The 15684-nt window shown below is 39.8% G+C and overlaps 1 protein-coding gene across 1 annotated transcript in view; it reads left to right on the forward strand.

Moving 5' to 3' along the window:
* GMCL1 (germ cell-less 1, spermatogenesis associated) overlaps positions 1 to 15684 on the forward strand; it is a 110689-nt gene that overhangs the window by 46593 nt on the left and 48412 nt on the right. The window contains exons 7-8 of the mRNA XM_033949200.1: positions 6839 to 6904; positions 8394 to 8478. Of these exons, the coding sequence (XP_033805091.1) occupies positions 6839 to 6904; positions 8394 to 8478 (151 nt within the window). The remainder of the gene's footprint in view (positions 1 to 6838; positions 6905 to 8393; positions 8479 to 15684) is intronic.

Below are 15684 nucleotides of genomic sequence, written 5' to 3' on the forward strand. Positions count from 1 at the left end.
ATATTAATATCAGACCCCTAGTATGTGTCAAGTTAGGATAAAAACTTGTATTGTAATCTTGTACTGTAACCTGTTCTGAGCTCTCTGGGGACAATGGGATAGAAAACGAATTAAATAAATTATGAAAAGAGACCGACATCAGACCAGGCAATAAATGAGGATTCCCTGGATGGACAAAAGTGGAGAAAGGACATAAGAACATAAGAATAGTCTTACTGGGTTAGACCAATGATCCATCAAGCCCAGTAGCCCGTTCTCACGGTGGCCAATCCAGGTCACTAGTACCTGGCTAAAACCCAAGGAGTAGCAATACTCCATGCTACCGATACAGGGCAGAGGAATGCCTGAAAGATAGAAGGCCGCGAATCAGCCTGTCTAGATTGCTGCCGACGCTGCCAGTTTGTTATAAAGTATTTATTTCAGTCTTGCGGTTCGGATGTTAGGGAGAGATGGGTCGGGGGGGGGGAGGGGGAGCACAGCTGCTGCCGACGACTAGGGCTTACTTTTGAGGGTACGGCTTATATTAAGACCTACCCCGAAAATCATGCTAGGGCTTATTTTTGGAGTAGGTTGTTTTTTTTTGGTTTTTTTTTAATTCTTTATTCATTTTTACATCTGACATCAAGTGTTTAAATAATTGACATATTTGAAATTGAATACATCACTTGAATTTCTATCATTTTAACATTAATATATAAGATTTAATCTCTTCCCTCCCCCCTCACATAACATGTGCAATCAAATATATAAGTATTCTTTTCAAATGCAATAAACACTTAATAGAATTTAGAATCCCCACCCCACCCCTCATTTAGAAATGTACTTTTAATGGAAAATGGTATCTAATCATTACAGTAGTTTGTCAATGGCCCCCAGATCTCTTTAAATGTATTATAATTCCCTTTTTGTATAGCTATTATTCTTTCCATTTTATAAATGTGGCACAATGAGTTCCACCAAAAACAGTAATTGAGTCTACTCCAATTCTTCCAATTAGTTGTGATATGTTGTATGGCGACCCCTGTCATTATCAATAAAAGTCTGTTATTTTTTGATGAAATTTGGCTCTGTGTTCTCATTGACATACTATATAGAACTGTATCATATGTATCGAAGCGGGGACTTTAGATCATTTATTGTTCTATTGTCCATTCATTTTGGCTTTTTGGAAATCGATTTGGGGCCAAATAAATTGTTTGTTGGAAAATCCTGTGGCTCTATCCTATGATACTATATTATTTGGAATGTCAATGAGGAAGAAAAGTCAAATTTCTGCAAAGAATAATAAGCTATTACTTATTATGACAGGAGTTGCCATTCAGCAGATTACATTTAATTTGAAAAATTGGAATAGATTAAATTATAGTTTTTGGTAGAATTCATTATGTCATATGTACAAGATGGAAAGAATGTTAGCCTTGCAGAAAGGTAATTTTAATAACTTCAGGAGGTTTGGAGGCCATTAATAGAATATTGTAATGAGTAATTATTGGATTATCATTTTTCCCTAATAGGTATAATTGCAAAGTATGGGGGGTGGGATTTCTGATTTGATATTAAATGATTAGATTAATAGAACAGAATATATAATATATTATATGATATATGTACTACATATGAATTAGTAGGGTTGGGAGGGAGGGAGGGTTTAAATATTATGATTTAAGTTAAATTGATAGAGAATCAAGTGATATTGTATAAGTTTAAATGTTATTTTATGATACACTTATTGTAAGATGTAAAATGAATAAAGAATTAAAAAAAAAAAAGAACTGTATCATACGATAATGCCACAGGATTCTCCAATAGACAATTTATTTGACCCCAAATTGATTTCCAAAAGGCTAAAATAAAGGGACAATAGAATAATAAATGATCTAGAGTCCCTACTTCAAGGTAACAATGCCTCTATTAGTCTTAGAGCTATTAGCATCTATTAGTCTTAGAGCTATTCAACTTTTGTAATCTAACTGGGGTCCAAAAAGCTCTATGCAGAAGAAAAAAACAAGTTTGTCTCATAGATGGTGGATCTCATCCTCCAAGACCAAATTCGTAGTCATTGAGATGCAGAAATTTGATGCTTAATCTCAATGCTCCAAATATCTCTTTTTTTACTAATCCGTTTATCAATTTATACCACTGTGCAGCCTGGTGTCCCAGGAAGTCCACCTGAAAGCATAAGAACTCCAAACTATATTGATTGTTAAGATTTTTCCATTTAGGGAACCCCGCCTGAATGGCCTGCTTCAGTTGCAACCATCTGAAGCTTTGTGATTTATTAAGACCATATTTATGTTGCAACTGTGAAAAATCAAGCGGTTTACCATTAGAAATAACATCATCCAAAATACGTATCCGATACTTCCAGATGACCTTGAATCCGCTAATTTGAATCTTGGAGTAGGTCTTATTTTCGGGGAAACATGGTAATTGTTTGAATTCTTTATCCCAGCGAGCAGCCTGATATGAAAGCATGCATACATGGAATCTTTTGAACTTACAACCTTTCACTGATGGATAAACAAAAAAAGCATGAGCTTTACGAGAATGTGTTTGAGTATCAAAAGAGAATGATTTGATCAAATAAGATGGAGCTTGACCCAACATGACTTTATGATAGATACAGCCCAACTTAAAAATAATACGTTCCTCAACAGACAACCAATGCAATTCACAATAGAAGGGAGTTAAATGGTCATATTTCTTCAAACCAAAGATAAGTCTAACCACGGTATTTTGTATAACTCACAGCCTAGAGAGAGTCGTTTTTTTGTCCTGTCCAAATAAACGATGTTACAGCAATCCAGATGTCCTAACACTAGCGATTGAGCTAGTAATTTGAATGCCATTATGTCAAAATGAGCTCTAATAGAATGCAATTTCCATATTATATTATATGACTCTGGATGGACAAATTCTGGTCAAACATAACTCACAAAATTTTGACCGAGGCACAAACAGGATATTGTGTATTCTTGATAGTGAGAGGGTCTTCTAATATATTCTGCTGAGGTGAGGCAAAGAAAAACTTGGTCTTTTCAGAATTTAATTTTAATCTGAAGTCCAACATCCAACCCTCAATCAGTTCTGTTACTTCGGCAATGATATGAATAATGTTAGAGAGCCGAAATAGATAAGGAATTATAACTGTAATGTCATCAGCATAGCTGAAAAGCTTTACTCCCAAATTGCTTAGTCTTCTAACCAAAGAAGAAAGATAAACATTGAATAGAAGGGGAGAGAGTGGTGAACCCTGAGGAACACCACATGGGTTTTTCCACTCTTCAGAACAGACATTGTCCATTTGGACTTGGTAGGTATGTGACTTCAAAAACCTTGGAACCAAGTAAAGTACCTTATTTTGAATCTCAAACACATCGAGGCATTCTAAAAGTTTGGAATGATCAACCAGATCGAATGCACAACTCAAATCAAATTGCAAAATAAGGGCACAACTGCCTTTACTGAAAAGATTATGGAGAAAATCCAAAATTACAGCAAGTACAGTTTCTGTACTATACCGAGAGCGAAAACCCGACTGGGTATCGTGTAATAGAGAGTGACTCTCCAGAATGGGAAGCAGGATATGACCTGCCTATTAACCAAGATGGCAGCTTCCGGATTATGGTATAATGCATTAATGACCTGCATATAACAGCCTGAGAATTCCACATACTTTAGTATTGTAAATGGATACCTCCAATCAACCTTGTTGAATGCCTTTTCAGTATTGAGGCTCACCAACATTGCTGGAACCAAGAGTGACATTGCTGAAGGGTTAGAAGGAAAAGTGTGCCTTTTTGCAGATGATACCAAGATTTGTAACAGAGTAGACACCGAAGAGGGAGTGGAAAATATGAAAAAGGATCTGCAAAAGTTAGAGGAATGGTATAATGCCTGGCAACTAAAATTCAATGCAAAGAAATGCAGAGTAATGCATTTGGGGATTAATAATCGGAAGGAACCGTATATGCTGGGAGGTGAGAAGCTGATATGCACAGACGGGGAGAGAGACCTTGGGATGATAGTGTCCGAAGATCTAAAGGTGACAAAACAGTGTGTCAAGGCAGTGGCTGCTGCCAGAAGGATGCTGGGCTGTATAAAGAGAGGCGTAGCCAGTAGAAGGAAGAAGGTGTTGATGCCCCTGTACAGGTCATTGGTGAGGCCCCACTTGAAGTATTGTGTTCAGTTTTGGAGACTGTATTTGGCGAAGGACATAAGAAGACTTGAAGCGGTCCAGAGGAGGGTGACGAAAATGATAGGAGGGCTTGTGCCAGAAGACGTATGAGGAGAGACTGGAAGCCCTGAATATGTATACCCTAGAGGAAAGGAGGGACAGGGGAGATATGATTCAGACGTTCAAATACTTGAAGGGTATTAACGTAGAACAAAATCTTTTCCAGAGAAAGGAAAATGGTAAAACCAGAGGTCATAATTTGAGGTTGAGGGGTGGTAGATTCAAAGGCAATGTTAGGAAATTCTATTTTACGGAGAGGGTGGTGGATGCCTGGAATGCGCTCCCGAGAGAGGTGGTAGAGAGTAAAACTGTGACTAAGTTCAAAGAAGCGTGGGATGAACACAGAGGATCTAGAATCAGAAAATAATATTAAATATTGAACTAAGGCCAGTACTGGGCAGACTTGCATGGTCTGTGTCTGTGTATGGCCGTTTGGTGAGGGATGGACTGGGGAGGGCTTCAGTGGCTGAGAGGGTGTAGATGGGCTGGAGTAGGTTTTAACAGAGATTTCGGCAGTTGGAACCCAAGCACAGTACCGGGTAGAGCTTTGGATTCTTGCCCAGAAATAGCTAAGAAAAAAAATTTAAAAATTTAAATTGAATCAGGTTGGGCAGACTGGATGGACCATTCGGGTCTTTATCTGCTGTCATTTACTCTGTTACTATGACATCAATACCTTGCACACATTGACTACAGATTGACGACCTTTGACAAACCCTACCACTTGTTGACAAATTTTATTTAGACAAGAACAGTGCCAAACAATCTGCCAAAACATGAGACAAAATCTTTAGGTCAACATTTAACAAGGATATTGGCTGATATGATTCTGGTTGCTGTACATCTTTACCAGATTTTGGAAGCAGGGTAATTTAAAGCCAAATTAGCTCCCAATGGGAAATTACACTCGGTGATCACAGTTTCATAATGATAGGAGTGGATCACATAATTGGGGAAATAGAAATTTATTGGGGAAAACACCCTCCAGGGATTCAAGACTAAGTTAGATGAATTCCTGCGGAATTGGAATGTACGCAGGTAGGGCTGGTCTCGGTTAGGGCGCTGGTCTTTGACCTAGGGGCCACCGTGAGAGCGAACTGCTGGTCATGATGGACCATTGGTCTGACCCAGCAGCGGCAATTCTTATGTTCTTATGTAAAATTCTAAGGAGAACATATCAGGATCTGGATCTGTTGCATTAGGCAATAATTTTACTACCAATTGTAATTCCTTTGCTCGTAAAGGAGCATTTAAGACAAGCACGTGGTCTGATGTCGGCTTGAGCAAACCCCTCTAGATAATCATCTAATGATGGCCCTGAATTGGATGATGGCTCTTTGTGCATATTTTGAAAATAGTCATAAAACATTTTAGCAATACCCCTTTACAATGTTTCAGTTCACCAGTACCATTAACAAGGGAAGTAACAAAGGTAGAACATTGTCAGGTTTTCATTATCCTTGCCAGCAGTCTACCAGGCCTGTTTTCCGTAACAGTAAAATTTAAACTGGTAGAGTAACTCGGGTTTTTTTGTCTATTCATGGATTAAAGCATTTACTCCACCCCTCCCCCTTACCAAAGCATAGTGCATATTTTAGCACTGGCTGCGGCAGTAACATAGGAGCTGTTACAGCTGTGTCCGGCGCTAAAAACCATGCTACACTTTTGTAAAGGGGATGGGGGGGGGGTTAGTGCTGATTGAGTAGAAATGTTCATGATTTAAATTCAGTTTTCTCTATACCACTTTTCCATCATATGGTCTAATTAACTAACTATGTTTAGTTTTAAAGATCTGTGCCATATTTACAAAATGGAAAGAACAATTGCTATGCAAACAGGAAATTATAATAATTTTAAAAAGATCTGGGGGCCATTAACAACTTATTGCAATGATTAGATGACATTTTTCTATTGAAAGTACATTTATAATACAGGGGAGGGAGGGTGGTATAAAGTTCTATTTAAGGTTTAATCATTTGATAAGAATGTAATATTTATACGAATTTTATGATTAAAATATTTGTGGGAAGGGTAGGTGTAGAGGGAATAAATTTATGTATTTAAGATAATAATAGAAAGAAATTCAAGTGATGTGTATAAATTTAAATGATGTAATATTGTGTATTTGATGTAAGATTAAAAATGAATAAGGACTTTGAAAAAAAAGATCTGTATAATAGTTTTGAGTATTTTATATATAACTTCTAAACCTAAACACTATGGGCTCCTTTTACAAAGGTGTGTTAGGACCTTAACGTGCGGAATAGCACGCACTAAAATGCCGTGCGCTAGCCGCTACCGCCTCCTCTTGAGCAGACGGTAGTTTTTCGGATAGCGTGTGCTAATCCGGTGCATGCACTAAAAATGCTAGCGCACCTTTGTAAAAGGAACCCTATATAATTGGGTTGTTATGGGGTAATAAGTGGTGAATAAGTGAATGTATACTAAGGGCGTTTGGCAAATATTTAGAATCCCTTCTTACCTGTCTTCAAATATAAGATTTAAAAAAATTCTGTAAGAGTCTTGAATCTTTTCCTGTTTTAAAATTTTTACATCAAAACATATGTCATCAATTAGTAAAAGTTTTTCTTTCATAATTAGGTGTCTGGCGTGGCTGCTGAATAATCTGATGACACATCAGAGTGTTGACCTTTTTAAAGAACTCAGGTAATTATTATTAGTAACTGCATGATAACATTGTTTTTATTATTTTTTAATAATTTTATTTAGATTTCTAGACCGTCCTCCCCAGGAGCCCAGAACAGGTTACAGCTATACATTCACAATGTTTTCAAGACAGACAATTTAGGGTACATACACATTATTTTGATATAGGACTGGGTATACGAGTAAGGATACTTTTATATTGGCATAGGACAGGGTATATTGACATTATACTAGGGAATTAGGTGCGGGATATAGTGACTTATTCTTAATATGTTGACGGAATAACATACTATACTCACACACTCTTCCACTATAGTGCTCAGGGCCAGATACATTCACATTTATTCTTTCTTATCATTTATTGTCCATGCTAGTGCAAGACACAAGTGGCTTTTGTTCCCCTACCAGCAGAAAAAGAAAAACTTGAGGCTGTCTCCAGTAGATAGTGCTGGTACAGTAGGTTAAATAGGCCTCAAAGACAGTAGTATATAGACTATTCTCCACTGGCAGATTAAGTTCCTGTTTGAGCTCCCAGGGCAATATTTCTTGGACTGATTCCTTTGGTTGAGTAGGCTCCTAGAATTTGACTGTAACTTGAATGTTAAAGTCCATTATCTGCACAGTCACTTAGATCACTTTCCAGAGAACCTTGGTGACTTAAGTGAAGAGCAAGGTAAAAGATTTTACCAAGACATAAAAACAATGGAAGCCAGATACCAAGGAAGATGGGATGCAAACATGATGGCAGACTGTTGTTGGAATCTTATGCGGGATTGTCCTGGCAGATCCCACTTTTGAAAGTCTTACAAAAGAGCTATTTGTGTGTCAAATGACTGGAAAGTTTATATCATAAACTTGTTCTTTTGGTATGAAATAAGTAGATTTTCATGTTGTACACTTTTCTTTTAATTTTTAATGTTTCTGTAATGCTTAAAAGATATTAATTTAAATACTACATTAAAAATCCTGATTTTTTTTTTAAATTGGCAAGCAGAGTGAAGAGTTGTATATGTTTGTATCTCAAAAACTAGAGCTGATAGGAGAAAACTGGTGCCATTTTTGGAATCAGCAGGTCAGATATACCCAGAAAGAGGTCTAACATTTGAGGCACCAAAATGAGTGTTGGCCAGTGTTATTGCTTCCTTTCCCTCAGGCATGAGAGCTGGAAATGTGCAAGCTGAGTTAATATTTCAGCAAGTGGTATCACATGCATGTCAGAACGCCTCCCTACAGTCTCTCAGCTAGGGGAGCAACAGTGGAATCGGCCTGAACTAGCTTTTTGCCCCTCTACACAAATGGAGCTGCTCTGAGTTGTGGGTTTGTTTTGTTTTTTTCCCTCTCCTCAGCATTCATCTGCTGGCAGGGGAGCATAAGCTACACTTCTGGACTTGAAACTAACAGGTGAAATAAGATGATGGTACAGAAAACGAAAACTTGTGATTGGAAAGAGTGACACTTCATGTGGAATATATACTTCTTTCTATTCCAGTATAAAGATGATGAAGCAGCTAATCAGCTCTCCTGACCTCTTTGTGATGCAAGTGGAAATGGATGTGTACACTGCTCTTAAGAAGGTACTGTAGTAAAATCAATAATGCTTAATTTGAACAAATTGTGCAAGGGAATAATGTGATTTGTCTGTGCTAAGTGAAGTATTTGGTCTATAATCCTTGCCTCATGGGTTTGCATAAATGAGAACAGCATTCTGTATTTTACCATTCATTAGAAAGTGAAGACCTATGGATCTGCTTAAAGTACGAGGGCCATTTCATAAATAATGCACACTATTTTTTAAAATTTACATGTTTGTTCTTTCATTTGTATGACATTGTTTTTGATTAAAAATCAATAAAGAATTAAAAAAAAAAAAATTTACATGTTTTATTTTTTTTCCAAGTATTTCTTTACAATCCTTCAATATAGTCTCCCTGCTTTGCAATGATCAAGTCCCAACGTCCGGGAAGCGTCATTATTCCATCCAAGACACTGTTTTGTTCAGTTGCCGAATGGCTCAGTTACCGGCGGAAGAAAGCTCTTCCAGAGATGCAAAACGATGTCCACGCATAGGATGTTTCAACTTTGGAAAAAGGTCAAAGTCTGGTGGACTCATGTCTGGACTGTAAGGAGCATGAGATAACACCTCCCAGCTGTATTCGCGTAGTTTTTTAATGATGAATGGAGAGTTCCATCTTCCCTACGACCAAAAACTTTCAATGAGCTCAATCAAAAGTCAAACAAATGATGATTTTTGCTTATGATCATGAAGGCATCATCATTACAGACAAAGTTCCATGTGTCACAGCAGTGTATTATCGTGATTTTTTTGCGCAAAATGCACAAAACCCAACCTCAGTTGCTCATTCTTCATGACAACGCTTGCCCGCATATAGGGAATGTCATTGAAAAACTACACAAATACGTCTGGGAGGTGTTACTTCATGCTCCCTACAGTCCAGACATGAGACCACCAGACTTTGAACTTTTTCTAAAGTTGAAACAACCTATGCGTGGACATCGTTTTGCATCTCTGGAAGAGCTTTCTTCCGCCGGTACCCGAGCCATTTGGCAATTGAACAAAAACAGTGTCTTGGATGGAATAATGAAGCTTCACGGACGTTGAGACTCGGTCATTGCAAAGCAGGGAGACTATATTGAAGGATTGTAAAAGAAATACTTGAAAAAAAAAAAATAAAACATGTAAATTAAAAAAATAGTGTGCATTATTTATGAAATGACCCTCATAGATAAACGCTTAAATATTAAATCTAGATTTAGAGGGGCCCCAAAGACATTATTGCTTGTTTCGGAGACTATTTGCTCAAAGAAAAACTTCTGCAGGCTGCCCGGCGCAAACCACACTTGCAGTGGCATGGTTTTGAAGTTGGAGTTTTTCAGGACCTGGCTTTCTCCATGCTACAAAAGTGGAGGGCCTTCAGGGAGGTTACTCAGGTGTTGCGAGTGGAGGGACACCGTTATCGGTGGCTGTTCCCGTTTGGGGTTTGGATGATGGTGAACGGAAGATCGCGGAAAGTGGAAACGGTGGGAGATGCCTGGTTGGCCTTGAAGGACCTGGACTGTAATAATTTACCTGCGGCATCGGTGTTGGGAACCCTGATGAAAGGCAGCAAATCGATGGAAGCCTGGCGTACAGTCACCCGTGCTACTAAAAAGGCGACCCTGCTGGAGAGTGGAGAAGCGGTTGGAGGAACCGGAGGTCTACTAGTGTAATCCAGGAAGACTGGTCGAGACGCTTTTATCATTTATTCAGACTTTTGGACTTGGCTGTTTGGGGTATTTGATGACTGGGGTTCTGAATGAGTGTGATGTGGGTTGAGTGTGTTGAATTAGGGGGGAGGTTGGTGGGTGGTATGTTTGAGAGGCCATGGTTTGATTGGTGGGGACACAGTTCTGTAGGTATGGGATGGTTGATCTGGGGATTGCTGGAGTGATTGTCTGGGTGAAATTGGGAGGCCTGCAGGTTGTTGGAAGGGGTTTTTATACTGTTGGGTATGGAGGGGAGGGAGTTATTACTCAGTGAGTGTGACTTTGGCTTTGTTGGGAAGGTTATGGAGTTAGATGCCTTTTGAGAGAGACTTCATCTTTTCTCAGTGGCTGATCTGGACTTTGCTAGGTCAGCAAATGTGGGGGGGAGGGGAAAGGGGAGGGGATATTGTTGAGTACTAAAGGGGGGGATACAGGGGCATGGACAGGAGAAGGAATTACTCGGGATCGGGTGCTGGAACGTTAATGGGTTGAATAGTCCGGGGAAGAGAAGTATTGTTCACAGGGAAATGAAAAGAATGGGTTGGATTCTTTGTTTGTTACAAGAAACCCACTTGAGGCCTAGGGATGCCACATTGTTAAATAATCCGTCTTATGAGCAAGTATGGACACTTCAAGGCCCGCACACCAACAGGAAGGGTGGGATAGCTATATTGGTGCGCCAAGGGTTGGGGTTGGTTTGCCAAGGGTTGGGGTTGGTTGTTGACCAGGTGTATCGGGATTCTTAGGGGAGATGCCTTGCACTGCAAGATCCTTGCAGGGACAAAATGTAACTATTGTGAATGTGTATGGCCTCAATGTTGACTAGGGATCATTCTACCGAGAATTGAAGACTGCTTTGTTGCAGTTTGTACGGGGAGTGGTGTTTTGTGGGGTAGATTTCAGTGTGCTCTCAAATGGGATGCTGGATCATTCCAGGTTATCATAGGAGGCATGCCAGGTCTTTTAAAGGGCTTATGCGTATCTTGGGGTTGGTGGATTGTTGGTGCCTCCTCCACGAGACTCAACGTAATTATACCTATTATTCTCATGCTCAAAATACTTACACCCGAATAGATGGGATCTGGGTAAACCGGAATCAATGGAGTACGATAAAGGAGGCTGAGATAGGAGGGATCCAGATCTCAGATCATGCTCCGGTCTCAGTGAATTGTCTGGGGGTGGTCCCGGGGGGGGGGGAGGGGTACCAGGTATTGGAGATCGAATGACTCACTACTTACCTCACCGGAGGTAGAGACTGAGGTTCTCCGTACTATTGATACCTACTTGGAGTTTAATGATACTGGGGAGGTATCTGATGGAGTCCTCTGGGATGCATTGAAAGTGGTGCTGAGGGGAGTATTTATTAATTGGGGGGAGCTAGATTTAAACGGTTGAGGGCCCGAAAGCAGCTTGACTTGCGGGAGCGTTTGATTTCCCTAGAATTGACACATAGGCATTCTCCGGATCCTCAGACGTTGGCTCACCTCTGCCGGGTACGGGGAGAGTTGACACAGCTTCAGATGGAAGATTATCACCATATCCGGGAGCAGTATCAGTCTTGTCTTTTATGAGCATAGTAATAAAAGCAGTGCCCAATTAGCGCATTATATTAAAATTAAACAAGCTAGAGATACTATTACACAAATTAAAGATCCGAGTGGGAATCTGCATGTTACAGATGCTGCAATTGGTGAAGCTTTCTTGGACTATTATCGTCTACTATATCAGTCAGGAGAGGGAAGGGAAGAGGGGGTGGTGGAGGGGTTTTTGGATAAAATAGAGCTGCCAACCCTGTCCCCTGAAGCACAACTTAATGAACCGGAGACGCTGAGGGAAGTATTGGAAGTCATTCGGGGAATTAAGCCGGGGAAATCTGGTCTAGATGGATACACCAATCGTTTTTGTACAAAATTTAGAGACCAGGTGGGATCTCTGTTGGTTTGCTTAGTTAATGGGGCTCAGTCTGGTGGTCTTTTGCCTGGAACCATGGGGGAGGTGGGGATTATGATTTTATTGAAACCTGGAAAAGACCCGAACTCTTGTGGATCTTATAGACCCATCTCCCTGTTGAATGTGGATGCTAAAATCATTGCCAAGGTCTTGGCATTGCAATTGGGAAGAATGCTTCCCAAGATAATTCATATGGATCAATCGGGGTTTATTCAACAGAGGCAAGTGGGGGATAATATTCGACGTACTTTGCACTTGATGTGGAAAGTGAAACGGGATAAGGAACCAGCGGCTTTGATGGCAATAGATGCTGAGAAAGCCTTCGATTGGGTCTGTGGGCAGTGATGGGGAAAATGGGCATCGGGGGGTCGTTTGGGGCATGGGTTCGAGCATTACATCATTTACCTCAAGCTTGTCTGCGTATTAATAGATCTTATACGGAATTTTTCACCATCGCAAGGGGCACCCGTCAGAGATGCCCGTTGTCTCCCCTGCTTTTTGCGCTCACCATAGAACCCTTGGCGATTCTGATGTGGGATTCAAGTGGGGGTGTGGACCATCATATAGCATTATTTGCTGACAATGTTCTTTTATATCTGACGAAGCCGGAACAGGCTATACCCCAATTGCTCCAAATTTTTGAGGAATATGGGAGGGCTTCTGGTTTTAAGATTAATTTAGATAAGACTGAATTGATGGATCTTACTTTGGAGACTGCTCGGGTTAGTGCCCTTCAGGGAGTGTTTCCTTTTAAATGGGTTCCTCATCGCCTTAAATATTTGGGGATTATATTGCCCTTGGAGCTCACCAAGTTGTATGCAGTCAACTATGGCCCGCCCATTTGGAAGGTCCGTTTGGACCTTCAACTATGGCAGGGGTTTTGGCTCTCATGGGGGGGGGGGGGCGAATAGCGGTGCTTCAGATGAATATTCTACCTCGATTTTTATTCCTATTTCAGACTTTGCCTATCTCCATACCGCATCGGACGTTTAAATTGCTGCAAGCTGAATTTCACAAATTTATTTGGCAGGATAAGGCTCCCAAGATTTCCCAGTGGGTGATATGGGTTGATAGAATTTGAGGAGGGAAAGGGGTTCCTAACCTTTTTTGGTATTATCAGGCGGCGCAGCTTCGGATGTTGTTAGAATGGGATTTGAGTGCACATAAATGGGGAGTCCAGCTGGAACAGTTTTTTGTCTCTCAGGGTCGATTGGATGCTAAACTCTGGTCATCTCAGACGGTTCGTCAGTGGGAATTGGAAACAGACAATCCATATAGCCTCCATTTAATTACATTATGGGCTAAAACTAAACAGATCTGCAATGAGGAGAGGGGGACTTCCACCTTAGCATCCCTACGGGATGAACCAGAATTTGGAGTGGGTAGAACTAACCCTGTCTTTAAGCGGTGGGAAACCTTGAGACTGCGTACATTTAGAGATTATTTATGTCTGGGGACCTTGATACCATTTGAGGCTCTACAGCATCAGTCGGGGGTGCAGGCTGGGGATTATTTGGCATATCTTCAAGTAACACACTTTATGGTGGCTAGAGGATGGGTCACCATTCCCCCGGTTGAAACTGAGCAACTGGAGCACCTTTGAGGAACATTACAGAGAGTACCAAGACCTATTTCTGTAATCTACCAATACTTGAGGGGAGTCAGGGACGGGTATTACCCACTTTTGGTTTTCATAGTCATTGGGAGCGAGATCTACACTGTACTTTTACCTCTAAAGAATGGAAGATCATCTGTGTAGAGGTGGGTAAAGCGTCTTCCTGTGCACTTATACAAGAGAATACATATAAAGTATTGAGTTGCTGGTATTATACATTTGAACGGTTGCATAAGATGTACCCTCAGGTGACACCCATGTGCTGGAGGTGTCAGGTAGCAATGGGCACTTTTATGCATATCTGGTGGGAGTGTCCAGTGTTAGTTCCGTGTTGGCGGGCGATGCTGGGGTCCTTGGAGAACACCCTGGGGGTTTCCCTTGCTCTTACGCCTCAAACTTGCTTATCGGGGATTCATAATATTTGTGAGATGGGCTGGCAAACCAAGGTATTACGTTTGGGATTGGCAGCGATTAAATGTCTAATAGCTGCGTATTGGAAGCAGACCTTGGTTCCTGACCTGAGTGAATGGAGGGTGAAATTGTCTTTGATGGGGAAAATGGAATTATATGTGGCTAAACGTAGAGGTTCTTCTGCACAATCAATGAAAACCTGGAACATTGTTCTTCAAAAATTACATGTCTGAAGGGTTGGGTGAATAATTGCTCCTGTTATTATCCTTCGCAGGTGGGGGTGGTGGGGGGCGAGTGGGGATTGGGGATAGTGCATCAAGCTTTCTTTGTTGTTTCACTGTTTTCTTCAGTGGTTATTTGGTGTTTTCACTTTGTTGATGGTATTCCTTGTGAGCTGTATGTGATGATTTGTATTGTTTAAAATTAATAAAAAATGTAAAGTTTTGGTTTTTTTAAAATCTAGATTTGGCTGCCAAGATGTTCTCCAGGCACTAATAAGATTGTAGCAATAAAATGCAAACTCATCAGTATCCATTTTTCCATTTGTAAATTTTAATGTAAAATGAGAGAATTTGTTATCAAAGCCAAAACCAGAATACATTCTTTTAAAAGCCCTTTTTTAGTTTTAAGAAATGACTACTATTTGTGACACATTTATTTCAGCGCAAAACACATTTGAAGCACAAATATGGGAGGTGGGGGTGAAGTGAACTGCCCACCTAATGGCAAAAAGACATGTATAGTGGTTAAATGCTTTCATATGTCTAATGGGTTCTGTAACTTGTCAGAGCAAAAAGTGTAAACTCGCGTCAAGATTCTGGAAGGCTAGTGGTGAACCTCTCTGAACCCAGTGCTACTTTTGCTGTCCACTGTTTGATTTATTTATCTGGTGACCTTATTATAACAACCTGAATCACTCAGGATGGTTTCTCTTCATCATTCTCTTGAATGGAATTCTAGATTTTTGTTATTTTTATTTTTTTTTTTATAATTCTTTATTCATTTTTAAACTTTCAGCAAGTGCACAATATAAGTAATACATAGATTTACTAACATCACTTGATAAATCTATCAAGATCATAACAAAGGTATATATATCTAAACCCTTCTTCCCCCCTCCCTTTCCATACAATTATTTAATTGAATCAATCTTTGTCATATTTCTTTTTTACATTTTTATTTTTATTTTTTTTCATTTATATAAACCCTCCCCTTTCCCTTCCAATCATAAATAATGTTAAGAAAATGGTGTTTATTCATTACAAAACAGTGTCAATGGCCCCCATATTTCATTAAACCTTTTATAATTTCCATTTTGTATTGCTATTGAACGTTCCATTCTATATATGTGACATAGTGAATTCCACCAGAAATTAAAATTAAGTCTTGTGTGATCTTTCCAATTTGTAGTAATATGTTGCATGGCAACTCCTGTCATAATCAATAAAAGTTTGTTATTACTTGCCGATATCTGACTCTTTTTCCTCATAGATATGCCAAATATCACAGTATCATAAGTTAATGCTACAGGATTATCTAA

This window comes from Geotrypetes seraphini, chromosome 6 (genome assembly GCF_902459505.1).
Source record: "Geotrypetes seraphini chromosome 6, aGeoSer1.1, whole genome shotgun sequence".
NCBI lineage: Eukaryota > Metazoa > Chordata > Amphibia > Gymnophiona > Dermophiidae > Geotrypetes > Geotrypetes seraphini.